General features: G+C 47.9%; 9 protein-coding genes across 9 annotated transcripts; 7 read left to right on the top strand and 2 right to left on the bottom strand.

The window, feature by feature from the left end:
• Window positions 1–64: 64 nt before the first annotated feature.
• On the top strand, window positions 65–2645 carry N7519_006562 (FAD-dependent oxidoreductase; the record flags this gene model as incomplete). The annotated part of the gene is made up of 3 exons (XM_057293338.1): window positions 65–366; window positions 415–1066; window positions 1134–2645. 3 exons carry the CDS (start codon window positions 65–67, stop codon window positions 2643–2645), a joined length of 2466 nt encoding a protein of 821 aa, XP_057148149.1.
• Window positions 2646–2897: 252 nt separating this feature from the next.
• On the bottom strand, window positions 2898–4850 carry N7519_006561 (fungal specific transcription factor domain-containing protein; the record flags this gene model as incomplete). Its single annotated transcript, XM_057293337.1, has 5 exons — window positions 2898–3138; window positions 3202–3911; window positions 3966–4516; window positions 4563–4675; window positions 4789–4850. 5 exons carry the CDS (start codon window positions 4848–4850, stop codon window positions 2898–2900), a joined length of 1677 nt encoding a protein of 558 aa, XP_057148148.1.
• A 3087-nt stretch (window positions 4851–7937) lies between these two features.
• On the top strand, window positions 7938–8324 carry N7519_006560 (uncharacterized protein; the record flags this gene model as incomplete). Its single annotated transcript, XM_057293336.1, has 1 exon — window positions 7938–8324. One exon carries the CDS (start codon window positions 7938–7940, stop codon window positions 8322–8324), a length of 387 nt encoding a protein of 128 aa, XP_057148147.1.
• Window positions 8325–8833: 509 nt separating this feature from the next.
• Window positions 8834–10146, top strand: N7519_006559 (uncharacterized protein; the record flags this gene model as incomplete). Its single annotated transcript, XM_057293335.1, has 4 exons — window positions 8834–8871; window positions 8943–9141; window positions 9192–9501; window positions 9554–10146. 4 exons carry the CDS (start codon window positions 8834–8836, stop codon window positions 10144–10146), a joined length of 1140 nt encoding a protein of 379 aa, XP_057148146.1.
• A 2548-nt stretch (window positions 10147–12694) lies between these two features.
• On the top strand, window positions 12695–14119 carry N7519_006558 (uncharacterized protein; the record flags this gene model as incomplete). Its single annotated transcript, XM_057293334.1, has 1 exon — window positions 12695–14119. One exon carries the CDS (start codon window positions 12695–12697, stop codon window positions 14117–14119), a length of 1425 nt encoding a protein of 474 aa, XP_057148145.1.
• A 2300-nt stretch (window positions 14120–16419) lies between these two features.
• Window positions 16420–18202, top strand: N7519_006557 (putative amino acid permease; the record flags this gene model as incomplete). The annotated part of the gene is made up of 5 exons (XM_057293333.1): window positions 16420–16869; window positions 16929–17018; window positions 17068–17267; window positions 17319–17899; window positions 17964–18202. 5 exons carry the CDS (start codon window positions 16420–16422, stop codon window positions 18200–18202), a joined length of 1560 nt encoding a protein of 519 aa, XP_057148144.1.
• Window positions 18203–18726: 524 nt separating this feature from the next.
• Window positions 18727–20174, bottom strand: N7519_006556 (uncharacterized protein; the record flags this gene model as incomplete). The annotated part of the gene is made up of 4 exons (XM_057293332.1): window positions 18727–19022; window positions 19076–19204; window positions 19261–19956; window positions 20018–20174. 4 exons carry the CDS (start codon window positions 20172–20174, stop codon window positions 18727–18729), a joined length of 1278 nt encoding a protein of 425 aa, XP_057148143.1.
• A 2093-nt stretch (window positions 20175–22267) lies between these two features.
• On the top strand, window positions 22268–23969 carry N7519_006555 (sugar porter family MFS transporter; the record flags this gene model as incomplete). Its single annotated transcript, XM_057293331.1, has 2 exons — window positions 22268–23248; window positions 23304–23969. 2 exons carry the CDS (start codon window positions 22268–22270, stop codon window positions 23967–23969), a joined length of 1647 nt encoding a protein of 548 aa, XP_057148142.1.
• Window positions 23970–24563: 594 nt separating this feature from the next.
• On the top strand, window positions 24564–25227 carry N7519_006554 (uncharacterized protein; the record flags this gene model as incomplete). The annotated part of the gene is made up of 2 exons (XM_057293330.1): window positions 24564–25009; window positions 25044–25227. The coding sequence occupies 2 exons, from the start codon at window positions 24564–24566 to the stop codon at window positions 25225–25227; spliced, it is 630 nt and encodes a 209-aa protein (XP_057148141.1).
• Between the last annotated feature and the right edge of the window lie 728 nt (window positions 25228–25955).

Below are 25955 nucleotides of genomic sequence, written 5' to 3'. Positions count from 1 at the left end.
ACACAGCCATGGCTGCTGAAGTGCACTTACCTACTTCTTCCAACCGAAATCCTACGCGTCACCAATGGCATCCGGCGACTTCAAAATAATCATCGCCGGTGGAGGCATCGCCGGCCTCACACTGGCGAATGTGTTGCAGCAATTTGATATCGACTATGTCATTCTCGAAGGCCACTCGGATATTGCACCCCCCGTCGGCGCGAGTATTGGTCTCTTCCCCAATGGCCTTCGCATTCTGGATCAGCTGGGCGTGTACGAGGATGTCATGCACCAGTCTATGCACCGCACTAAGATGGCATATACACGAGACAAGGATGCGAATGTCATTGCCGCGTTGCCTTCGTTCTTCCAGCACCTGGAGCGGCGGTAAGTCAACCCCCGCCTAAAATGGTGTACGGATCTCTAACGCGGAAGGCTATTCAGTCATGGATACGGCCTGCTGTTCTTCGATCGGCAGAAGTTGTTGCAAATTCTGTATGATCATATCAAGCACAAAGACAAGGTCCTGCTTAACAAGAAAGTTGCCGGTGTCGAACCCATTGATGGAGGTGTCACTGTTACGACTGCGGATGGCTCGACGTATATCGGCACCCTAGTCGTCGGCGCAGATGGCATCCACAGCAGAACCCGCGCTGTGATGAAATCCCTTGGAAATAAGCTCCAACCAGGGTACTTCCCTCCCAACGAGGAAGTCCGCGTTCCCTGCTACTACCGATGCAGCTTTGGAATCGCCCAGCATGTCCCCGGATGGGTGTCAGGAGACCAAAACATCGTGAATGGAAACGGCCAGTCCCAGCTTGTCGTGTCGGGACCCGAAGAGCGCGTGTATTGGTTCCTGTTTGATCGCCTGCCCGAGATCAAATACGGAAAAGATATCCCGAAATATAGCAAAGAGGAAGAGGCGGAGTTTGTGAGGCAGAATTATAACCTGCCCATCACAAAAGAGGTGACCTTCGGCCAGGTCTTCGACAAGCGGCTTTCCTCGACTTTGACGCCTCTACACGAAGTCGTGTTTAAGATATGGTTCTTCGGGCGGATTATCACGCTTGGTGATTCGGCTCATAAGGTGAGAGTCGTGTTTAGTCTGTAAATTTGTTGCTCTCCTGTTCATCCAGCTGATGAGACGCTCACAGCCAAACCCCATCGGTGGCCAAGGTGCCAACGGCGCCATGGAATCATGCGCCGAGCTTGTCAATGCCATCCTCCGGAAGAGAGAAAGTCGTAATGGCAGCCTGGCGAACCTGACCGACCAAGATATCGAGGATATCTTCACCGAAACACAAGCTGCTAGACATGGCCGTGCCGAAGACATTATTCGTATCGCGCATGAGACGCAGGCACTAAATGCCTATGAGAACCGAGTCATCTCCACCATAGTGAACAGTCTTGTCCAGCCGTTGATAGGAGACGAGTTCGTCTATGGACGCATAGGTGATGTGTTCATCGGCTCCTCCGCTGTCGAGAAGCTCCCCATCCCCTATCGACTGCGAGCCATACCCTTCAGCGATGAGCGACCAGCCAGGCCCCTTAGCAAGACCGTCTCGAAGTACGTCCGGCGTGCCTTCGTAGGAGGCATGGGTGTCATTATCTTAGTCACCTTCAAAGCATTCCGAATGGACTTTTTGAGTCTCGTCGGGAACTGGGGAGAGTCAGGACCCATCGTAATCCGATGGTTTGGGGAAACGTCTGCCTCCAAGTTCATGAACATGTTGGTATCCGTGACATCGTACCTTATCCTCGACAAAGAGCCAACTTCACGGGTGCATCTCCTCGGATTCCTCCCCCAGCTCATTTCGCCTCTCCTGATCTACACCATTGAGGGATACCGTCTAGGGAACCAAGGTTCTCCTCTCGCTCTCCCGACCCTCTTCACGGCCGGCATGCAGGTCCAGGGTATCGGCCGCATTGCGCCCCTCCATGCTATACTGAGTGCACTTTACACGCACGAAGAGACACCCGGCCGCGCCGTTCCCAAAGCAGTGGCTATGTCCCTGGTCCCAGCCATCACCATGGGCTTTGTCATTCCAACAGTTATGATGTTCTTGCCGACGCCAAACACAGCAGCCTGGCAGCACTGGTCTGCCGTCTGGCAAATCGCACCACCGCTCTTCAACGCCCTGACAATAGTCTTTTCGGCAGGTATCAGACGCTTGCAACGCAGCCACCAACCCTGCCAAGTAGAAGACGACTCATTTGAACGATATGAACAAGACGATGTCCCAATTTTGAAGAGCGTCTACATGTATGCGTTTGCAGTGCAGTCGGCCGTCCACATCGCATCTCTGGCATACGCATGGTCCCATCCCGGTATATCTGTAACCAAGATGTTCTTCGGCTTGCCAAATCCCTTCAGGGAAGATTGGAATCTCAGAACTGTCACGGAGCATGCGGCCACGTTCATCCGGTGGGATGCCGCCACAGCCTTCCCGGCGTATCTAGGAGGAAATTTGTACTCCATATGGGAGCTCCGTCGTCACGGGTACATCAAAACAAGAAGTGCGGTCAAAGCTGCCCTTTCCGTCCTGGCTGGCCAGTTTCTCGTCGGCCCAGGTGCGACGTGGGCTGCGCTGTGGACCTGGCGGGAGGACGTCATCGCAAACGCTGCGGATTCCTTGGCCGATTCAGATCGGGTGAAGAAAGACTGAATGACCGTTGTACATTGAGATGTTATAGTCGTTCGAAATATTTCGAGATGGGCTATTCTTCAAGGTGGTAGATGTATGATAATTGATCATGTGTATGTAAATGGTGTTGAGTAGACTGAGGATATATTGATGTTTATAGTATTGGAATGTTGCAAATAGTCAGAGAATATATGGACGCCTGGCGTAGTTGCTGTGTAGTATAACTCTGTAGTCGCCCAGCGACAATGCCAGAGTCCAAAAGTGTAGTCCAGCTTATCCTCCAGCCCTGTAGATTGCACTCCGTGCAAGTCGTTGTATCTCACAGCTTAGATCTTTCACGAAGTGAACTTGCATGCGGAAGGCAGTGGGGGCCTGTGACCATAGCTGCGCCATCATATGATCCCGAACGGTATCCATGAGTGCCAAGTCACTGTGACAGACCGGGTCAAGTGGATGGAGCAGAATGTCACAGAACAAGTGGATCATTGCAGCGGCTAGATACGGAAGACAGAATCTGGCAGAGGAGAATAAGTATGGGTAAACGAGAAAGTAGCCACGTAATTTCAACAGAACTCACAAAAGGTTATAGCGATTGATTCTTAGTTCGAAATGCGAGAACTTCTGCAACAGAGACCGACTCGCCTGTACATTGATAGCCAAGCTGGATCCGGGGCCGCGTGTATTCTGGGTCCACGAAATGCATCGCCCGCTTGCTTGATGGATTGTCACCATACAATAATGATACTGTACTTGTAGTATCGATGATGTAATATCTTCCACTTCGGGCCGTCGGTGTTTGAAGGACGGCCTGCTCTGAGAAGGAATGGAATGCTTCCAGTCGTCTAGAAGCTCATCAAGATCACGGATAGTGCAGAGAAGTTCAGCATCGGTTTGACTGAGCGCTGTGACAGAATAGAGTCTGCGATATATCTGTGATTGAATGGTCGCTAATTGGGCAAATTGGAAGAGTATTGGTGAACACCCAGAATTTTCAGACGAGGTCAGACCCTGAGGCTCCGACCTAGGCGCTTCGGGAAGGGTCAAGTCACAATTCACATCGGTCAAGTTAGGAGGCAGGCCGGTACGAAGGCTGAGCTCTTGATTGAAAACGTAGCAGATCCAGAAAAGATTTCTGACGTGCAAGCGCACACCTGGAGGTCCCTTAGATGCGTTATCGCGGCTTCCGGGAGATATGTGGCCACCAAGGTGAAATACGAATCGTTGTGCAGTCGATACCAGTAGCTCCGTGCTCAGTATATCCCCAACCACAGCTTGGGAATAAAAGCTCTATTTTGAACCGATCAGGCATCCTCATCGTCTTTTGGGCAAGCGAAGACTTACCAGTAATAGCAATGCTTGCAGTCCGTCCACTGTTATCGAGCCCCTGCAGAGGCTTGGTAGCATGTCGTAACTTGCGGATGCGTAGTTGATCATATTATCACTTGGATCCCTTGCGAAAAAGCATATAGAAGAGACCGCAATGAACGCAAAAATGCAGGCCATCGCATCAGCATTACTGTAATTCCCAGAGCGTTGTTCACGGTACGCCTTGCGAACAGTATCACGAAACAGAGGCGGGTATATGAAAGGGAAAATGTGGGCAAGGGGGGATGATTCATATGCTTCTAGAAGCTCCTTAAGATGTTCTTCGCTGGGCAAGGCGACAGCGGGGGCAGTCGCTGGGCGGAGCCACCAGCTTGACCGAGGAGGATTATACTGATTCAAGCTCACATCCTCGCCCGTTTGCTTTCTGATCCACTCTCTACCGCCCGGAGAGAAGAATGGCAGTCCATTGAACACGCAGATATTGCCCAGTGCCAGTCCGGGCAAGTGAAGCTTTTCATCCGAGCTTTCTGCTGGTGGAGGCAGTGGTGAGGGGACAGGGCTGGTAACTATGTTAAGATAGGCTTCAATCATTTTCACCACCAATTGACTCACGTCGCAGTGCTGGGTTTTCGGTCCTTGTGCTGATCTTGATTGCGTGTGTATTCGCAAGGAAGATTGTGGTGATAGCACCAGTTACACTTTGGCGTTGCTCGGTCACATTGAATCTTCACATGTCAGATTTTAGACGGAGTATGAGGATCCTTGATGTTAAGGAATCCCATACCAAACAGAGAGTATCCTCACCTTCTTCCTGAAACAAGAGTCGCAGGCGAGACACTTGCGAAGGCGTCGGCGGATCATCCGCTCCTGATTCTGCGAGGAGGGCTTGCGCTCCGGCATTGGCAAGGAGGTATATGGTGAACGCGGTGAATAGTCCGGGGCTAGACAGGAGATTGCACACTATATATACCGTGGAATACGTAGTCTATTTGATCGATCTCTCTTGCGCCGTGTTGATGTGGCGAGACCCAAATAGCTAGTATAGGGGCCTCCATGGGACGACCACTCGAACTTTGTTTCCAGGTATGTTGTAAGCACTAGCCGTGTCTAGTAAGCAGACCCACCAGTCCACCTTTTCGCGCAAAGCCTACATGGGCACCAGAGGATAGTAACATATTCACAATTTCAGCATAGCCGTTTCGTGCAGCGGCGTTTATTAGAGTTATTCGGCCTATGGACTAGGCGTTCACTTTGACTTTCGGATGTGCGAGGAGTGTCGCAACCACCGCTGTATGTCCATGTTTACGGGCCTAGTAAGCAGGCGTGTACTTTGACAGGTCCCGAGCATTCGGATCGACTCCATAGTCTAAGAGCATCTTTACTATAGCTAAGTTGTCTTTGATCGCTACTATAAGCAAAGGCGAGTAGCGGCCCGATTTAGGTAGTAATTCGGCGGGGCTCTTAGTATCTGTCCAAGCTTAGAGGGCTCTTAAGGTAAAACAATTTCCCGAATATACTACACTGTGGATAGCTGATCCGCCAGAATCCTTTGCATTACGTACGTAGAGTTGTGAAATGAGTGTTTGGTATACACCACGATTAACTTAGACGAAAGAAGCAAGATCGGGTTCGCTGTCAATCGCAGACGCAATTTGAATGAGTATCTCTAGGGGAAGTTGTGTAAATGACATGATTTTGATGACTAAGGGGAATGTACTCCGTACAACATACCATATTATGTAGCCGCGGCCAAGTACAACATAATTGAGGACCATGTAATATTCTAAGGTAATTAGCGGTAATATTTACAGGTTTTCGGCTTCAAACCTCAAGCTAATACTAGTGGCTTGGCAGGTCTCGCCGCCACCCTTCCACAGTGTATCGACACACGCTACGAGTGACTCTCTAGTCCTACTGCCAAGATACGCTAGATCATGTTAGAGATAGTCTCAGCATACCAATTTTCCTGTAACAAACTCAGTACCACGGTTTACTTTTAATGTGCTCAAACTTATGCGCTGTCACTGTAGGTCCAAGTCTCAGAACTGTATTAGAATTTTCCATGGGAATGCAAACGAATCAAACACAGCACCAGAGCTGGAGAGCGCCTTGAGAATCTGGCGAGCTCTCACTTCACTCTAAAAGTACTAGTTATACTAAAGAAGATAAAGCTCTGTAACGTATTTCCCGGGCTAGCTGGGCAGTCCGGAACACATAGTAAATGCGGTAAATTACAACTTGGTATCTCAACAACGGTGGCCTAATGGGGCTTTTGCTTCTACGATAAATGCTTTTTGGGTGATATCCAGCCTCTCTAAGGAGTTTGGAAAATATGTATGACTTGATAATCGCGATAAATATATCTTTAGTCTTTTGCAAGGTACTTATCCCTTCTTAATATATTTTACTTTATATTATAGTCACTTCTAGTCTTATCGGTTACAACTAGGTTTCTTTAGGGATCCCTAGATATACTAGTTTATTATATACTAGCCTCTAGTGATAACTAGCTATACTAGTTAAGAATCATAGCTAATATAGTATACCTACATATAATAGTAGGATTAGGTAAGTAAGAGATATCATTAGTAGGGAGCTTATAGGGTAAATTTAATAGGTAAATAAACGGTATCTAAAAAACACGATGCTAGAACTTCTAGATTTTAATAAGCTTATTTATTATTACTATTAATCTTATCCCTCCTAGATATATTTTACCCTACGACCCTACGACGATTTACATTCTCTTTCTATAGAGGCCGTATGACAAACAAGTGCCTAGTGGGCCACCAAAAACAGGCATCCATGGAGGATGGCATGGTCTCAACACATAGAATTGACGATTTCCATCTTCTGTCATTCTCTGACCTTACCTTTCTAGCCTCACATGCGCGTATTTGGTATCACGTCCCACGTTTGAAGCACGTCCAAAATACGAAAAATGAAACTAGGTCTAAAGTTACATAGCGGGGTATAACACGCCACGCGAACGTTCAAGCATGAAAATGGCTTGGTGAAACCCGGCTCCTCGTTTCGGATGAACCCGCATATCTTTGGGGTGGTAAGACACGGCGGGGTGAAATACGAGGTTGGATATCAGCTATGCGTAATTGAATTGTTAGACATATAACCTAGAATCGCGCCTCTTCGTATTTGCGGACACGAGACAGCTCATCACGCCGAAAGGCTCCAGTAATAAATATGTATGATTTCTCTCTTCTCTGGGGTTGGCGTTGAAGAATGAGACATTGCCCCCGTGGCTAGAATGTCATTGAACATGATCGAGGGTTCGAGCTTATTTGTAATTCTCGGCAAGAGACACGAGCTAAGCCTCGGCGCAATCGCTGATACCCAAGACGATAGTTGAATGGAAGCCATGGATTGCCTAATGTCTCAGAGACTATATCCATAAATACGTCACTCGAGTTTTTAGGCACACTTCTGCGGGGAAGCTATGTTTGTCGTGCGTGCGAATACCATCTCTATCTATCATGGCATTTCCACTTTAAACAGGGAGACTTGTAGCTTCTCTTTATTACTTGAATCTCTGAAATGCAATCTTGATTGGTAAAACGCATCGTCCAAGGTAGAAAGCACGGACGGCTTCATTTGGGTAAGAAAGCTATTCCACTAATGTACGTAGATATATATGAAATGGAAACGGGTGGCCTTACTCGGGAGGCTCGCCTAATTGGTATACGAAGGGCTGTGCAGACCAGCTACCATCTTCTGCCCTCAGGCCACCCAGATCGGTTGCGGCAGGACGTGTCATCCGCTAGATGTCTACTATTCGAAAATCTAAGAATAGTATGGATGGCAAGATTATGATGACTTCAGCTCCAGGTTAAGGCTCAGCGTTTCAGAGAGAAAGGTATAAAGCCCACCTCCTTCCTGCGAGATGTGATGCCTCTAACTCCGAACAACATCAGACTTCAACCGCATTTTCAAACAGTCCAAGCACTCATCACTTCCTCCAAATATTTCAAGATGAAGTTTACCATTGCTGCTATCATCCCTCTTATGGCAGTCACTGTCTCTGCCACGCCTCTTGAGGTCCGCCAGTCCAACCAAGTCACCTTTGCTCTATCGAATGACCAATCTGGAGCATATGCTAGCGCGACATTCCAAGCCGACGACACTGATAAGAGCATCTTCTCCCTCTTCAGTGGTACCTCTGTTGGTGCAGGTGGTACTGTCAAGGCAACCGCTGCCCAGCTCACCAACTTTGCGCAATCTATCAATTGTGTCATCAAGAACAACGACGCAAACATTGGTACCCTCACTGCCCAGAAGACTTACCTGGATCTTGACGGAAGCCCCCACACCGCAATTCCAATCAACCTGGACAATGCTGAGATTCGCTGCCGTGCTTGAATACCTGGCTCCTCGCAGATGGCACAACTCTGATCTGTTGAGTGACAGGATGTGCTGAAGCTGGACTGAGATCGATTATGAGATTGTGGTTCATTGTGTCTGTGTTATTTGTGTGCAAATGTCTTGTTGTGGTCAGTACCTGTCGATAAATACTTAGGTATTCAAGTTGTTGGACATGGGACTTCTGATATATCTTGACACGTCTTGGTGCTAGGTAACACATTGTAGCACCTATAGTTGCTCGCTTTCATTAACTCCACGGTCCTCGCTTTTGATAAATGCTACTGCCCTACTAGTTTTGTAATTCTTCTTGTTTTGGTTATCTCCCCAATAACATTATCTTATCACCCCCAAGGTTTTCAACATCTACAATGGCTCGCAAGGTCCCCCAAAGATGAAAATATACCTCTCTGATTTTTTAGACATCTTCTGGGTCTGAAAATCAAGAAGTGTGCCCCGAAAGTTGATGTTTATAGAATCTGCAAAGTGGGGGTTCTCAGCTCCATGCTATGGTTGACACTGAGTATTCCGGCTGCAGCCGGAGAATGTATGTCCTCACCCCTGCTTAATCTGCTCGCTACAAGGTCCCGGTGGATGATTTAGTTGACAAGTCAACAGAGCGGACTTTCGAGTTTTACCCCTGCTAGTGTTCGGATTTGCTACATATCAGCTGGACAGGACCAACATTGCTAGCGCACTCACGGGGAATTTTGCCGCTGTCATATCCGTCGATCAGAACATTATCAATCTCGGGAATCAACTGATGTTCCTAGGTGTCATTTTACTTGAGATACCATCAAATGTTATTTTACATAAGGTATGTCACATCCATTCCCGGATGATACGCGTATTAACAAGTCGAATCAGGTTGGCCCTCGCCAATGGATCAGTGCACAAGTATGCGTATTCGGAGTAGTAGCATGTCTACAAGTATTCGTGCGCAATAAGTTAGGCTTCCTGCTCACCAGAACGTTTTTGGGACTTGCGGAAGCAGGGTATATTCCCGGTGCTATGTACACACTGTCTACCTGGTATACGAAGCAAGAGTTGACAAAACGAATTGCCATATTTTTCTTCGGCATGTTTGGTGGAACGGCCATCTCTCCACTGCTTGGAGCTGCTCTGTTGAAACTAGACGGAAAATGCGGTCTCTTCGGCTGGCAATGGATCTTCCTCAGTACGATTGAGGCTGGTCCCTCAACTGTTAAACTATGCTAATAAATTTGTAGTCGAAGGTCTATTCTCCATTACGGTCTCTATTTTGCTCTTTTGCTTCCTTCCTGAACACAGGGAAGTCCCCGTGACATCAAATCAAGTGGATATTTCGGACTCTGGGGGGACTCGCTCAATGAAGGAGCCATTGTCTCACCCTGGCAAAACGCATATCCCGTTCAGATTGGTTTGGAATACATTGACAGACATACGGAAATGGCCACATTTCATTGCCACAGGCTGCGTCTTCGCTACGTGGAGCCCTCTCACAACCTACACCCCGAGCATTTTTGTGGAACTGGGGTTTGCTCGAAGTCAGGCAAATGCATTTTGCGCAATTGGAAGTTTGCTCACTCTCCCTGTGATTTTGGTTTTTGCGTGGATAAGCGACAGATCGAGCAAAAGGGGCCTTACCGTCATGGGTGCTATCTTCGTGTACTTGATCGCGTTGGTAATTCTAAGAATCATGATGCACCGTGTGGATAAATGGGGCAAGCTGGGCCTCTGGACAGCAGTTAATGCTGTCGCTGTGGGCTATCATCCAATCCACAATTCTTGGATCCAGATCAACTGCCAGAGCTCTGAAGAGAGGAATATAAGCGTTGCGTGAGTAAAATCTTTCCTGCGTGTCGTTCTTTGAACAGATGAGCTGAGCTAATAATCTTGCTTCGAAGAATGTGTAAGACTATTAGCCTTATAGCGGACAGTGCTTTTTTACTAACTAAATTAAGTCGTCATGGCAGCTACAGGGGGGGCTTATGGCAGGAACCCAGATATTTCGGGCGGACGAGTCAGCTATGTTGTAAGTCCTATATAAGCGGATCTTACCACGTCACACCACTAATGATAAATCTATCAACCCGGTAGTTATCCGAGAGGGGTGTTGATCATGATCGGGTTGGTGATTTTGGGACTGGTTCTTGTTTCCCTGCAAATCTCAATATTCTGGATCCAAAACAGGCGTATCAAAGCAAAATCTGGCGGCAGGGTGCTGAATGTTTTATAGTAAGCCAGGGGTAGCCTCCTATCAGGTCACACTTCTCATGTGCATCAGATCCGCCGGATAATCTAAAAGATTCTCTTACCTGGCAGTTATGCAGATGGAAAAAAAAGGAAAGAAAATAGGAGATACCAATAGAAACAATTGAGTGATTCATCACACTATCGTTCTTTATCCATAGTTGAATCGTAGGCCATATCGAGACACAATTGGAACGTGCAAGAGCCGTAAGAGAGGTCGCACAAGTCCTAGTTAGAAAACATGATAATGGAGCGACACATGTAGTATGGAGTAGGAGTACATTTTGGATGACAGTAGTATGCAGACCTTTGCACTTCTGAGTATAGTGACATGCATCTAGGGTGATTATATGGCAAAGAAGTAGATCTTTGAGGATGGATACTTTTTGTGTAGGTTGAAGTTTTCGCGTAATGCCAGACTACTCTTTTCGTTTAAGGGGCAATGAAAGGAAAATGCGAAAGAAACAAATGTACACTCGATACTCCGATCATCCCTAGCTCGGTGTCAAGGCAAGGATTCAGAAATAATTCGCAAAACCTGTCGATATATTACAAGTAGGAATTGCACATCGCTGTTCAGAATCTCCAAATCACGTAGGGCCAAATATTTGCCATGATGCTTGAGACTCAAAGTACTCCTCCTGTTTGGCAGCACCGATTTGCATGTGGATATTGCTACTGAACTGTGAGGGTGAAGCGACATCCGTTCAATACTCGAATAATATTCATGATTCATTGCATTCTTTTGCCCCAAGTAATCAAAGCCCCTAGGAGCCATGTCCGATAAAACGCGGACCAAGGTTGAACAGCTTATACCAAGGTATGGGGCGCAGGTAGAAATCAATCGTAGCCAGAAGGAGTTGTGCGAGCGAAGTCGACTAGAAGACAAGTCGGCATACACTTCCTTGATAGCAAACCATGTTGTGTCAAGTTCGGCAAAGGGTATCCAGAGTTTAGTAAAGGATAACCCGGTGCGTTTTATACCACCAAAACAGGGTATTGTTCTTCTCTTCAGTTCTTGATGTAACAATATTAAAGCATAATTGTACAGTTCAGGGTTGAGCTTAGACGCAACGATGGCGAACCGGTGTATCGCCGATATGGCCGGATTGTCACAGCAACATAGTTCAAGGACACACCACGGTCGCTGGAGGATCATAAGTAAGGACTCAACAATGTCCCTGCGCCCGACAATCTGATGCTTAGAAAATTTTGAAGCATTGATAAGGAACCAAGGAAGGCTATCGCGAGGTGAGATATCACGCACAGAATTGATAGGTGGGTCCTTTGGGCATGGCAGCGAGACAACGTTCACCGCGAATACATTTTCTGTAGTGACTAGCACGGGGATCACATTCCTAACAGCAGAAGCGGCTGATATGAGTTCCGCCCGAAGTCCAGATTTTAACTCTGTGGTGTTCCAATCTGGAGGAGACGCGACAATCGAGTAGATAGCGAACGCGTCTCCTAGTGCAACCCCTCCACCTTCGTCGAATGAAGCACAAAGTTGAGAGAGACCTTTCGGGTCGTAATTCGCAGCCTCATCCATAAATTCCTCGGAAGTGTGGGAAGTCCTCACACCGAAGATGCTGCCACGTACATGCTCGGGGTAGGAGTGTGTGGCGTTGGATGAGTCCACGGGGGTATCCTATGTGGTGGGTCACGTGTTATAAGAGAGTTCTCCCTAGAATTACCTCGACTCAAGACTTCCTTCACGAATAGAAGTAGTAGGTCTTCCCCTCTTCCTCTTGCCTGTCTTCCCCTTGGTTGCTATATATATTTTCAATAATATACGAATTAGAGATATGAATAGCTACTGCATTTTGAGAACTAATTGCAAATTCGTGCTCCATTCTCTACGGGAAAGTTCCACAACTCGAATTGTGTTTTCCCGCTTTGCGACCTGTCAGCTGCTTGCGCAGTTTTGCTTTTGCTGGGTGTTATTGGTCTAGGTGGATCGCTGAAGATCGTCGGGTGCAGAGTGACTTCAGCTAGTAAGCACTAACCCCAATAAAGGAGGATTAGCGAATTTCCAGTGAGGTTTTGAGTGGCTTATTTCCTGTTTACCTGACCTATATGACCTTTTTCCTAAGGAACCATGGGTCGCGAGCCTTGGCCCTCCCCCGTTGTGCCTTAAAATGCCATCATTATCGTTGTATTTTTCAAGTCTGCTCTCTATAGTTGGGCTAGCACAAGCCGAAAAATTTCCACAATCACTAACAGACTTGCGCGCTCAGCTGAAGAGTGATGGCGGAGTTACATTTGACCCGCTTGGTGTTGCGGCCGTCCTCTACAACCCTCGCGTGGACAAAAGTGCAGCAAGACTTTATACTCAGTTTGATCGAGGGTTATTCATATGGCCACACCTGACAATGATCGGAGGGACTCTACCACCCATGCAAATGCTTGTTGAACGCCTCAATGCCACGATGAAGTGGATCCATCCATCTATCAAATTATGCGCACAAGATACGACTATGCTCCCCGTACGATCCGACGTGTCGGGGAATGTATTTCGCCAACTGCCACTCAACTTGAGCAACGCATGGCTGACTGGCATAATATCCTTTCAAACATCCGGACAACCTGGAAACGACTTCGCTGTCGTTTGTGTGGGTTCCATGTACCCATCAAGCGACGAACGCCGGAAAAATCTGCGTCAGCCGTCAGCAATAGGAACCTTAGGATGGCTTCTCAGGAAATGGACACTGGACTCAATTTGTCTGGTCAACGGAGCCATGCTGATGACCGGTATGGTGTGCGGGATTTTGTCAGCCGACCTTTGGGCATTCACCTTGTTTCTTCTATACAGCAGTCATTGGCTTGCGTCGGTGCTGATTTCGTTCACTTCTATGGTCAAGATCCACAAACCAGGTCACATCAAAAACGACATGCGGGATAGATATGCGGTCTATGAACGCGATGAGGGAGGGACTGTGATATTCAAGGGACCACAAAGGGAGCTTGAGGAGTGGGCCCGTTCCACTTGGGAATATGACCGGAATTGGGGAAAGGATCTTCTACACTGGTTCTGGACCCTGTCAGGGACATTCTCTGGTATATCTTCGGTTGCATGTATGGTAAACATGAAGGGCACTCTACAATTGGCGTTTTTGGGGGTTTTGGTATACTCATCACTGGCTGAGATCGTTGCAACCAGAATTGCGCGTCAACTGCAAACCAAAGCTCATGGCCGTATTTATGCGGCCAAAGTCTTGAATAACGACACCCGAACCAAAGCAATTATCCGCGCAACATTGGAAATTTCCACGGAATGCCGTCTCAGGGACCTGGATTGGGTCAAAATGGGACTGCTTCCTCCAATGCGAGTTTTCGAGAAGATGCAGGAACTGTTGAGAGATATTTCAGATATCGATCAGAGCATAGACGATCGTCGAGCTGCGGTGAAAAAGAAATGTGATGCTTTCATCCATAGTGTGGATCCCTCGGAGCAGATGTTGGCTAAAAGAATAGTCAAGGAAGTGATGGAGGCACTAGGGTTCTTGCAAGATATTGGAGCGGTCCATCAGTTGAATGCCTCAGACGAAAAACCCCAGAGTTAAAGAGTTCGGCAGTTTGCCTCTTCTTAATACAATTATACAACCCTTTCCGTCCTACACTTTGGTCCCTACCTTTGTAGTGCCAATGAGAATGTATATGAACCATGAAAAACTTGCTCAATGAGTCAAAGGTTCTTTCCGGGCGTTGCTCAATGTAGGTGATTGGCGCTTTTCGTGACAAGTCTCCAACTTCACTACTCTTTAGATCTGCTCATGTCTCACACGCGCATAAGTTCTGAGCCTCGACTTCCTATCGCACATGTGTTGGGTGCTCACTTCGATACTTATTGCATCTGGCGACAAGTACTCGGCAACTAGAGATGGTAGATATTTCCCTTCGGCCAAGTAGATAATATATCATATGGCATACTTGCAAACTTGAGATCTATCTCCAATCCCGGAAAGGCTCCTCGCGCTCCCGAAAACCCCACGCCCCACGGCGGACCGAGAAGAAACCTTCGGCATTCCGTGGATATCCTATTTCCAATAATAATCCGGATTCACTATTGTTGTATATGAAGGTCCTATCCGGAATTCGCAGCCTAGTCTATGTCATATATGTCTTCTATCTGCACTTGATCGCCTATCTAAGGTCACGAGAATGGACACACTCATCTCACTATGTTGTAGACCCGAGACTTGGAGCGCACAAAGCCGCCTAAAGCCGACCGTCCGGATAGCTTGACATGGTCGTTTGCCTGTTTTTAGCGAGAGTCCCAATTAGGAAGGAGTGGGAGTCGTCGAGGACTTGGACTCTACTATAAATCTGGGCAAACCTTTAACTACCACGCCTCATGTGCTTTGTTCATCCGTGCATGTGTCCAACCCGCAGGCTCTCTTATGGCGCGCCTATACACCCTCGCTTTGATCGTGATGGTGGACGTAGATCAGACACACCTAGCAGAAGTAAGCTTGGGGTGCACGTTACCTTGAGAAGCAACCTATGGGCCTAACTGGCACCGAGAGTTTAACTCGATCATTGGAGTGGATGGAATTGCAGAGACATTCACGTTGTGTCGTAAGGTGGTGGGGAAATTTTGGAAATTTTGGATCGCGAATATTGTGTTGATACACACAGCTCCACGGGTATACGGAGTACTGCCGCCCGAACAAGGCCCGACACCTCAGGCATCACGTGTGGCTCCCGCTTGTTGGAACTATGCATGCGTAGGGGTTAGAGAACGCCCACTTTCATTTCCACCTAGACTCTGAGGTAATCTCTCAGCACAAGAGACTCAAAGTGGCCATCTGATTTTTGATTTTTGGCATTTGAAAATTGACTACTACGTATGTTCTATGTACTCCGTACTCCGTACTCTGTACGGAGTCCAACATTCAACGCACGGAGTAGAGAATTGACTAAAAAAAATTGGAGTCAAGCTAGTTGTGACCAATGAAACATTTGCGCCGAGCCCCCTTTAAATTGAGGCTATTCCTATGTTGTATACTTGCGGGATGGCCTATCGAAACACGGTTAATGTCGGAGCCTAGCAGAGTCAGGGGGATCTCTTAACTGCGTTGGTATTGAGGACGTCATTTTTGGTTGCTACTTGGTTCTATAATGTGAATTGTAGAATACGAAACATGTAATGTCTAAATCGTAAGGTGTTCATTTGCCCGGGGACCATTTCCTGAGAGTTGGATTTCGGCCTCGGCAGGAGTCCCAAGACTGGCGCCCCCAACGCCTCCGACATCATCTCAAACGGTGGTTCCATAGTATGCATTCGTGCAGCATAGGTATAGAGTTAAAAGGTAAACCGACAATATGTTGTACCTTAAGGTTAAGTATTGTCAGGTTTACAGAATACTCTGATAAACATTTAACCCCAGCGTAGTCCGTATATTTACTCCCTACAAGTATGTATGTATGTTGTACCTTAAAGCTCAAAGATAACAAATTGTTTCTTCTCGAAAGCTTCGAAACAAGAACCACACTAGTCAGGTTTCGGACAGTAGGAAAGTTATCATTGGCTGTCCCAACAAACTCCCTGTTTCTCCACGTACTTTGATTGGCTTAAAGTTAGTTGCACTCGTGTTCTGTGGATGGGGTGGGTCCGGGTGGGCCCTAGTGGGTTTTTGTGGATCTCATTCGCCAGCATTTTAATCTGCTGGTCATTTTTCCCATCGTTTTTTCCGAGAAGTGGCGTTTTTCTTTTTCTTTTTTTCTTTTTCTTTTTCCCTATGCTATCTTTTGTTTTTGTATTTCTTTTTTCTATCTTTTTCACACTCTCTACTATTCCTGGTGCATATAACAATTTGCACCGTATGCAGATCAGAATCATCACGCAATAGCTTCATTCCTTATGGCTGCTGATGATGGATTCCGTCGCCCCTCCGGGCTGACGGTCGAACAGGGCGTGAGCACCTCGAATGCGGATCGCACCCTGGAGGATATGGGATACAAGCCTGAATTGTCTCGCAACCGATCGATCTGGCAAGTCACTTTCATGTGCTTCATTCTCTCTTCAGTTCCCTACGGCTTGTCGACCACTCTGTACTACCCACTCGCCGCCGGTGGGCCAGCCAATGTCGTCTGGGGTTGGGTGATCATCTCTTTCCTGATTCTCTGTGTGGCTATCTCATTGGCGGAGATTACTTCGGTCTACCCGACCGCAGGTGGTGTCTACTATCAAACATTCGTCTTGTCGCCCTTGTGGTGTCGCCGCGTTGCATCATGGATCTGTGGCTGGTCCTACGTCGCAGGAAACATCACCATTACCCTCGCTGTCAATTTCGGAACGGCCTTGCTCTTCGTAGCTTGTCTCAATATTTTCGAAAAATCGCCGGGGTGGGAATCACCGATGATTTCCAGGCCTACCATACCTTCCTTATCTTCTTGGCTATCACCCTGCTGACACACTCCATCTCGGCGTTTGGCAACAAATGGTTGCCGTGGTTGGAGGTAAGTGTCGCACGTGCCCCTTTGCCTAAAATAGAACTGATCATTTTAGACATTCGCAATCTTCTGGACCATGGCCGGTCTCCTCGCCATTGTCGTCTGCCTGCTGGCTATCGCCAAGCAAGGTCGTCACGATGCCGCCTGGGTCTTTGGCCACTTTGAAACTCAGGCTGGGTGGCCCGCGGGGTGGTCGTTCTTCATTGGTCTCTTGCAGGCTGCCTACGCCACATCGGCGACCGGCATGATTATCTCGTGAGTCTGATCACTATCAAGCCGTCCCTCATTTGCTAACATATAAATTAGACTCTGCGAGGAGGTCCGCGAACCCGCGATCATGGTCCCAAAGGCCATGGTCGGAACCGTCATTATCAACTGTGTTGCCGGTCTCCTCTTCTTGGTCCCCGTCTGTTTCGTGCTTCCCGATCTCACATACCTGGTCAATCTGGCTTCGGGTCAGCCCACCCCTGCCATCTTCAAGGCCGCCATCGGCAACTCGGCGGGTGCATTCTGTCTGCTGATTCCTTTGCTCGTGCTTGGTATCATTTGTGGAGTCGGTTGTGTTACCGCCACCTCTCGTTGTACTTGGGCCTTTGCCCGTGACGGCGGCATTCCCGGCTCGGGCTGGTGGAGCACCGTCAACAAGACCCTCAACATTCCTTTCAACTCTTTGCTATTGGGTATGGCTGTGGAAATCATTCTTGGTGTGATCTACTTCGGATCTACTGCTGCGTACAATGCCTTCTCGGGCGTTGGTGTCATTTTCTTGACCACGAGCTATGCCTGCCCGATCGCTGTTTCCCTGATCTTCCGTGGTCGGGAGGATATCAAGAACGGCAGCTTCAACTTTGGAGTCTTGGGTCTGATCGCTAACGTTATTGCTCTTTGTGAGTCGCCTCTCGAAACTTTATTGCATGCTTGGGTTTCATCTAACCGTTCTAACCATTCCAGGCTGGAGTCTTCTTGCGATTCCCCTGTTCTGCATGCCGACACTTAAGTCTGTCACCAGGGAGAGCATGAACTATGCGTCTGTGGTGTTCGCTGGCTTTATTGTTATCGCCGCCGTCTGGTATGGTGTCTGGGGCTACAACAATTACCGCGGACCGCCAACCGACGCCGTGGAGCGGGATGAAACCTCCTCTGAGCCTTCAGCCTACGCTGAAGTCCCTAAGAAGACACCGAGCCACTGAACTTTGAACTTTTCTTCCCATTGCGACAACCTTTCTCACCATTGCGACAGCTTCCCTCACCATTGCGACAACTTCCCTCACCATCGCGCCCACTTCACTCGCCATCGCGACCACTCCTCGCCATTGTGATAACTTCTCTCGCCATCGCAATAACTCCTCTCGCCGTGGTAATAACTCCTCTCGCCATCGCAACAATTTCTCTCGCCATTGCAACAACTTCTCTCGCCATTGCAACAACTTCCCCTGCCATCGCGACACCGGACCCTTTATGCCCTTTTGAGGCTAGCCCGATCTAAGTAATTCTAGTCTAGAGAGCACCGAGTTGCATGTACATAGTATGAATACCCCATCAAAATAGTTATTTTTTCGTGACTTGCATATCATAACCTGCGTACCTGATTCAAAGGTCATGACGAAGAGCATACAATTCATGCTCACTTGCTTGGATACAGTCGCATCCTATTCATTTCCTGATGACATGGACCTGTACCTTTGCTGCCATCCAACCCCACCAGTCCTGATGACTATGAATCAATGGCTGCGACATGGTCCGTCACCAGACAGGTGAATTCGCTAGTTCCATAGTAGATAGTGTTTCCATCATCGGCCGATTTTCCCGAGCTCAGCGTGTCTCCATACTGCCAGTAGAGATCAGCTGCAACGCCAGTGGTGTCCAGCGCCGTCTTCTGCCATGGCGCCTCGATGTTACAGTGATCAGAAGTGGCACCGTACTCTTCGAAGAGACAGGGCTTGCCAGCTGCTACACAGGCGGCTCCGTGGGACTTGACCCATCCGTTGCCCCAATCAAAGCTGGTCCCCCCTTGCGTGAATGTATTAGCAATGTCCAGACTAAAAGTGAAAGGGTATACATACAACTCGTGGGGTAGAGATGGAACGTAGCAAAGTCGATGGTATCAATCCCTAGATTCATCGTGAAGTTCAGACCCTCGCTGTAGCCATAGGGATAGCTGCCATCAGACCCAGTGTCCAGTCCAAAGCCCTCTAGAAGATGAGTTAGACGATTAACCACGTGGGAGAGATCAGAAGGGCACAAGTACCATCGCCAATGGCCACCATATGCTTTGAGTCTAGAGACTTGATATAGGCACTGGTGGACTTGATCCAGTTGTAAAGAACCGAGGTGTCGCAGCCTTTGCAGCGGGGCTCATTGGCCAACTCCCATGCAAACACAGCAGGCGAGTCAATATAACGGGAGACAACAGCTTTGACGTAAGCCCGGTAGGCCGTTTGAGCTGCGGTATTTGTGTACCAGCTTGTCTGGCTGCCACCAAAAGCAGTGACATAGGCCGCCATACCCCCATAATCCGACCAGTTGTTGACAAAGTTAATGATAAGTTTCACATTCCGTGCCTCGGCGGACGCAACCACATAGTCCAGGCGCTGTAGGCCATCTGCACCGGTGTTGATAGTGGCAGTTCCATCTTTGAGTAGTTGGTAATAAACGGTCCCCGAAGATGGAACGGTGTTGACATCGTTGAATCCCCAAACTCGGAGGATTCGGAGCCCAGATTCCGCCATGTGGTCGAACACAAGATCCACGTCGTCATTGTTAGTGAGGAACCCAATCCAGTAGGAATTGGAACCGGCAAAGTAGTTTGTCTTCCCGTCGATTACAAATTCCAGTCCATTTGTAGTGGGGAACCCTGTCGCACTGGCTGTTGCCTTTGCTGTAGTGGTCGTTTTACTTGTGGTTGTCAAGACCTTTGTCGATAGGGTGGTACCGCCATTAGTCGCTAGGGTTTTCCGTGTTAGTTGAGTTCATAGCTTTGCAGCATAGTATCTGAGAACACGTACATTCGAGACACTGGCTAAACCAGTCATTCTGATATTGACAAGTCCAGCCCGAGCCACACGTTGTAGGGCCAGAATAACCGCTTCCACCACACTGAGCGTACGGAGCAGCTTGGGCAGAGACCAGACCGGTCAGAGTCAAGATTGCTAGCGTTTTCATAATGTTAGATTTCGTAATGCACTTATTTGGCTCCAGATGCGTGGATGTACACACACACATATATATATATATCTCTCTCTCTCGCGAGAGGGGAATACAGACGGGAACAACTTCCGCCCTGAATTAGGAAATCCAAATTATTCCATCAACCAAAGGATATATTAGGCCATGGAATGTGTCCATTGTGCTTATATCGCAAGCCTCCCGTGTTGTTTATGGAACAATCGAGGCGGCAGTCCGCTCACAATACTAGAATGATTCGGCTTTTGATGGACTGAAGTCTATTAGCCAAACCACTTGCATTAGTACGCGGGGTATATAAGAAATTCCACTGTAATTGCGGGGGAAGCTGCGAAAATGGAATGCGGAGAAAAGGATTTGGCACGCTTGTCTGAATTAGTCAAGGCGTTTCAGCCGCTGTGCTTGGGAGATGAAGAAAAGTCATTGACAATCAGCGATGAAACATGGAGAAGCGGCTAGCAGGGCCGATAATAATAATTACTGCTCCAAGTCGCAACTTATATATCCATTTTATATGGGCCCTTCTATTTCGTTTCTCACGGGCTTTTCCGAAGGATCGCAGTGTGAGGGATGTCTCAAGTCGACAGACCTGCGACCTTCTGTATCCATATCTACCTACGTATCGTCACGATATCTCTCCAGGGCTGTTGAATGACTCAGCGGAACGAAGGGCTTGGAATGTTGGCCGAGAATGGCCCCGACTTGGCACGGTGAGTATCTCAGAAGGCATGCCGGATTTTGGCGGATCAACCGGCATCCTCCGGATGGAGTCGCGGGTTTCTGTGATCGGGGAAACTACGGGGAACTACGGGGAGAATTACGCATTTAACAGACTACGCGAGATTACGTATGTACCCACTGTTGCCTACATCAATGTTTGGGTGCTGGCTAAAAGGGAACATTGTTCAAATTTTCAGGATTGATACAATATAGTAAAACTCCAAGTTGTATAAATGGACCATGGGATCTTCTAAAAAGGTTGGAATCATGTGATAGATCTGGAGAACTGTGAATTTGTAACTGCAAATTAAAAATTAAAATTACATGGGATAGCAAATTACACATAAAAAACAAAACAAATTGAAAATTCTTCAATGACGTAGGGCGGCGGGTGTGGCGCCTCAGGACCGACGACCTCGGAAGCCGGGATCGGGATATTATATCAACAGGATGCCGATATTTTACGGGATTCATATTAAGATTAAGATTCATATAAATCTTACATGGAGTAGATAGTCATTTGTAAAAGCAATGTTCAGGGAAATAGTAGTGATATCCCGAGTTAGTACGGAGTAGTTCTTAGCATATCCCCCCAGACTCCGCATTTCCCCTCCAGAACCCTCCTTCCATGTCTGGAGATGATAATTCTCGGGGATGTTTTCACCGGGATACCGATCGGGAAATGAATTTCTCTTAGATCCGGAGACAACCCGGAGACAATCCGAAAGGCCTGGGGAATTCCGGGGGTTTCCTTTTTCCCACGCTTTCTCCGGATTCAGAATCTATCCCCGTATCCCTTGATATCCCACATAAAATCAACATGGTGAAAACAGAACAAGTGAAATCTCTTTTCTCGGCTCCGGCGAAAACATCTGATCCCGAATTAGTTCGGCACGGGCTTGGCCTATGAGCTTGTATTCGCCACATTCCGACCCTTACGCCGAACGAATCGGCTATCCACTTGAAAACGGCGAACCAGAGCCAATGATCACTTGGTACCTGCCCTGTATGGTCTTTCCCCCTGGTGGGGTGGCTGTGTAAGCCGGCTGCCACCGGGTTGTTGGCTGTTGTCATCCTACTTTGTACAATAGCCATGAGCATCGTCATCTCGCCCAACTCGCCTCTCCACAATTCTCTCTCCACTTCTATGAGTTTTTATTATTTTTTCCTGTTTCGTTGCTAGATTACAAAAAGCCCCCTATTCCCCCATCTTCCCCGAGGTTTCCTCTTCCCCATGGGCTTATTTCCCTCCATTCTTCTTTTATTTTCATCTTTCTCCTGAGCTGGTCCTCTACTCCCTTAAACCCTAAAATAAAAATATCAGACAGAAATATATTTACTCAACCTACATCATGGGTATTGAAGCGTCTTCCCATCATGGGGAGTCCATCACTCCCCAACAGCCGGTCGAGTCGTCCTTCCAAAACAGTCCCACTGAGAAAACCATGCGACCCTCGGGTATCGATACCCCAATCCCTCGGATAACCATGCGGTCCTTGGTGATGGCCCTCTTTGTTTCGATGGGTGGTCTGCTGTTCGGATATGACACGGGTCAGATTTCTGGCTTCCAAGAGATGAGCAACTACTTGGAGCGGTACGGTGAGCTCGACGCAGATGGTTCCTACAAATTCAGCACCGTGCGCTCCGGTCTTATTGTCGGCTTGCTGTCCGTCGGTACTATGATTGGTGCCCTGGTCGGAGCCCCCGTTGCTGACATGTTGGGCCGGAAGTGGTCCATATCCCTCTGGTGTATGATCCTCAACGTCGGGTTGATTGTCCAAATTGCCGCCCCCGATGGTCACTGGTACCAGGTGGTCATTGGCCGTTGGGTCACTGGTCTCGGTGTTGGTGGCTGCTCGCTGCTCGTGCCTATGTATCAGGGTGAAAGTGCCCCCCGTCACATCCGTGGTGCCATGATCAGTTGCTACCAGTTGTTCGTCACCCTCGGTATCTTCTTGGCTTACTGTATCAACCTGGGTACTCACACTATGGATGGCACTGCTCAGTGGCGTATCACTCTTGGTCTCACCTTCCTCTTCGCTCTAGTCCTCGGCGGCGGTATGGTGTTCTTCCCGGAAAGCCCACGTTATGAGTTCCGCCATGGAAAGGCCGAGAGTGCCCAACGCACACTGGCCAAGCTCTACGGCATCCCGGAGAACCATGTCCGCATCTTGGAAGAAATGGGCGAGATTCGCGAGCAGTTCGAAGCGGAGTCTGATGGCCAGAAGTGGCATGAATTCCTTACAGCCCCTTGCATGTTCTACCGTATTGCCCTTGGCATGGTCCTGCAGTCACTGCAACAGCTCAGCGGTGCCAACTACTTCTTCTACTATGTAAGTCTTCTTCTTCTTTTTCTTCTTTATTTTCTTGGTGCTAACTGAAATATAGGGCACCACTATCTTTGCAGGCGCTGGTCTCTCGGACAGCTTCGTCACCCAGTGCATCCTCGGCGCTGTGAACTTCGCCACCACCTTTGGAGGCTTGTATGTCGTAGAAAACTACGGTCGTCGCAAGTCCCTGATATTTGGAGCAATCTGGATGTTCGTCATGTTCATGATTTTCGCCTCCATCGGCCATTTCGTTCTGGATGTGGAGACACCTACCAACACCCCTAATGCCGGTAAGGGTATGATTGTCGTCGCCTGCCTGTTTATTGCGGCATATGCTATGACCTGGGGTCCCATGGTCTGGGCTATTGTCGCCGAGCTCTTCCCCTCAAAGTACCGTGCCAAGGGTATGGCGCTGGCTACCGCAACCAACTGGCTGTGGAACTTCCTCATCAGCTTCTTCACGACTTTCATCACCAAGGAGATCGACTTTGCCTACGGATACGTCTTTGCTGGTTGCCTTTTCGTAGCTATCGGCGTTGTCTACTTCTTCGTCATTGAAGGAAAGGGTCGCACGCTCGAGGAGCTTGACTGGATGTATGTCAACAAGGTTGTCCCCTGGAAGAGCAGCAACTTCGAGATTCCTGAACGCCACCAGGACTGGATTGCGGATGAGAACCCGTACGGTCGCAAGTCCCAGGGAACCATCCACGCGGAGACCGCGTGAGTGCAAAGGGCTCTTCGGAATACACAACAATTTCTTCTTTTTTACTGGTGTTGCGTTCTGGATTCGCATTTGTCATGATGCATGAACTTGCACGATATCATCTTGGGCCTGGAGTACTGAGTTGCATTATTGTGCACATTTTCTTTGTACATATAGAGGATCAACCATATACCTATTGCGTTTATAGAATATAGAACGTTTATTTCATTTACCTTTACAACCTGAATTCCAACCAAACTACGAGCAAGTCAGAAGCTGATGTACAATATGTAGATGAGCTTGTGTCGTCTCCTAAAGGAAGATGCCATGTTATCCTCTATAGGTCACTATATGTTGACTTTCTACATCTGGAGTCTAATATTGAGATTTACAAAATGTAGGTTAAAAGAACCTTGTATGACTGTCTAGCTATAACATCAACCACACCTGCTATATTCCTATATATCAAAATGACGTCGGTTGCCTAATTGAGCGTCGGCCTTAAAAGCTCACAAGTTGAATCATTAAAGGTCGTACGAGCACAAGTACCAGTACGCCAGGGGGTATTCAAAGTGATCCCTCTGCTTGTTCTCTTCCATCACACCCTCATACAGGATGGCTATTCAACCACCAAAATTGTTTCATCAACATATACTTGCATACCTCACCTTGGCAATTGATAACATATTTTCCTCTATCACAATTACTGCCAAACAGCTCAAAGCCAAGTATCAAGCCCGTGTCCAAGCTAACGGGTTCAAACTGCTCTTACGAGAGCTCCAAGAAGCAGAACATACGAGGATCCAACTCGACTGGATATCTGATCATCGCCAGGAGACAAGACGGGTTAACAATATCATCCAAAGAGAAATGCATGTCGGTGCGATATCTCGCCACTATGAAATCCAAGTTCAGCATGAAAGCCCGCCAGAACCTTCCACTCTGAAGAAGCTTCAGGAGTGCAATCTCGAGCTAAGGCTACTTAATATTGAATACTTCCAGCACCTGGAACGGATGGCAGAACTCATGGAACGCAAGCCACTAGGGCGCCTCGTACATCGGTATACAAAAAGCCTGCGGCACAAACCCAAACAGCTCTGGAATATCGAACGGACCTACTGCCAACTTCGTGGGGGCTGCTGCTCTCGTGAGTGTGGTTGCTGCGAACGACCTTGGCAGACCATTCGGCACCCTTCTGGCAAGGTTCGATATATGCACTGCACAGGAAGTTGTGGATGTTGCACCCGCCACCGCGGGTACTATTCCTCAATTTTGGTAGTCAATAAAAAGCCCAACAGATAACCTAAATGGGCGGTTGGTCAACAAGCGTATAAGAGGGCCTTTTTCCCTTGCGGGGTGTGGCTTACAGGGACGGGTAGGGGGGATTCTCTTGCCTGCATAATTTGGGAGTTCTGGTGCTTGGATTCTCGAGGTTTTCTTTTTTTCTTCTTTCTTGTGCACCTATGATAATTGCATTGTTCAAGGTTGAGCTGTGTCAAAAATACAATATACCAAACCTTGGAAGGTGGCATGTGATCCAAATGTCTTCCCGTGGGGTTCCAAGCTTGTTTGAGCTTAGTACAATCCTTTAACCCCACACGCTGGCTATTCATTGGTTGAATCTTAACTATATTTCCTATTCTAGTTTAGTATCAACATCCGAAGGTTTCCCCATCCATTTCTGATACGAGTTCCATTATTCCTCTTTATCTCACTTTATCTACCTAGGTAGTCTCCTTGCCCAGTCTCTCTGCCCAGCGTTTTCTCTTCTCTGTCCTCTGGTTTGGTGCAGATAATGTCTCCCGGACCGGTCACCGGACCGGTGCTGTTGTCGTGTAGTGGCCATCTTTTAGATTCTCTATCAACCTATTTGGGAGGGTATTTTCCCATTCTACTGTGGTACTTGTCATGCACCCAAGTGCCACCTATCATGCAATTTGATGAACAAAATAATCGTAGGTTTGCAAGCTTTGCTTTTATCTGATTCATCTACACTCTGAACTGTCT

This window comes from Penicillium mononematosum, assembly GCF_028829835.1.
Source record: "Penicillium mononematosum strain IBT 11891 chromosome Unknown utg000003l:1.0-8172316.0:1.0-8177699.0, whole genome shotgun sequence".
In the NCBI taxonomy this organism is placed as follows: Eukaryota; Fungi; Ascomycota; class Eurotiomycetes; order Eurotiales; family Aspergillaceae; genus Penicillium; species Penicillium mononematosum.
Note: the sequence above shows the minus strand (reverse complement) of the source record. Positions and strands in the feature narration are given on the sequence as shown.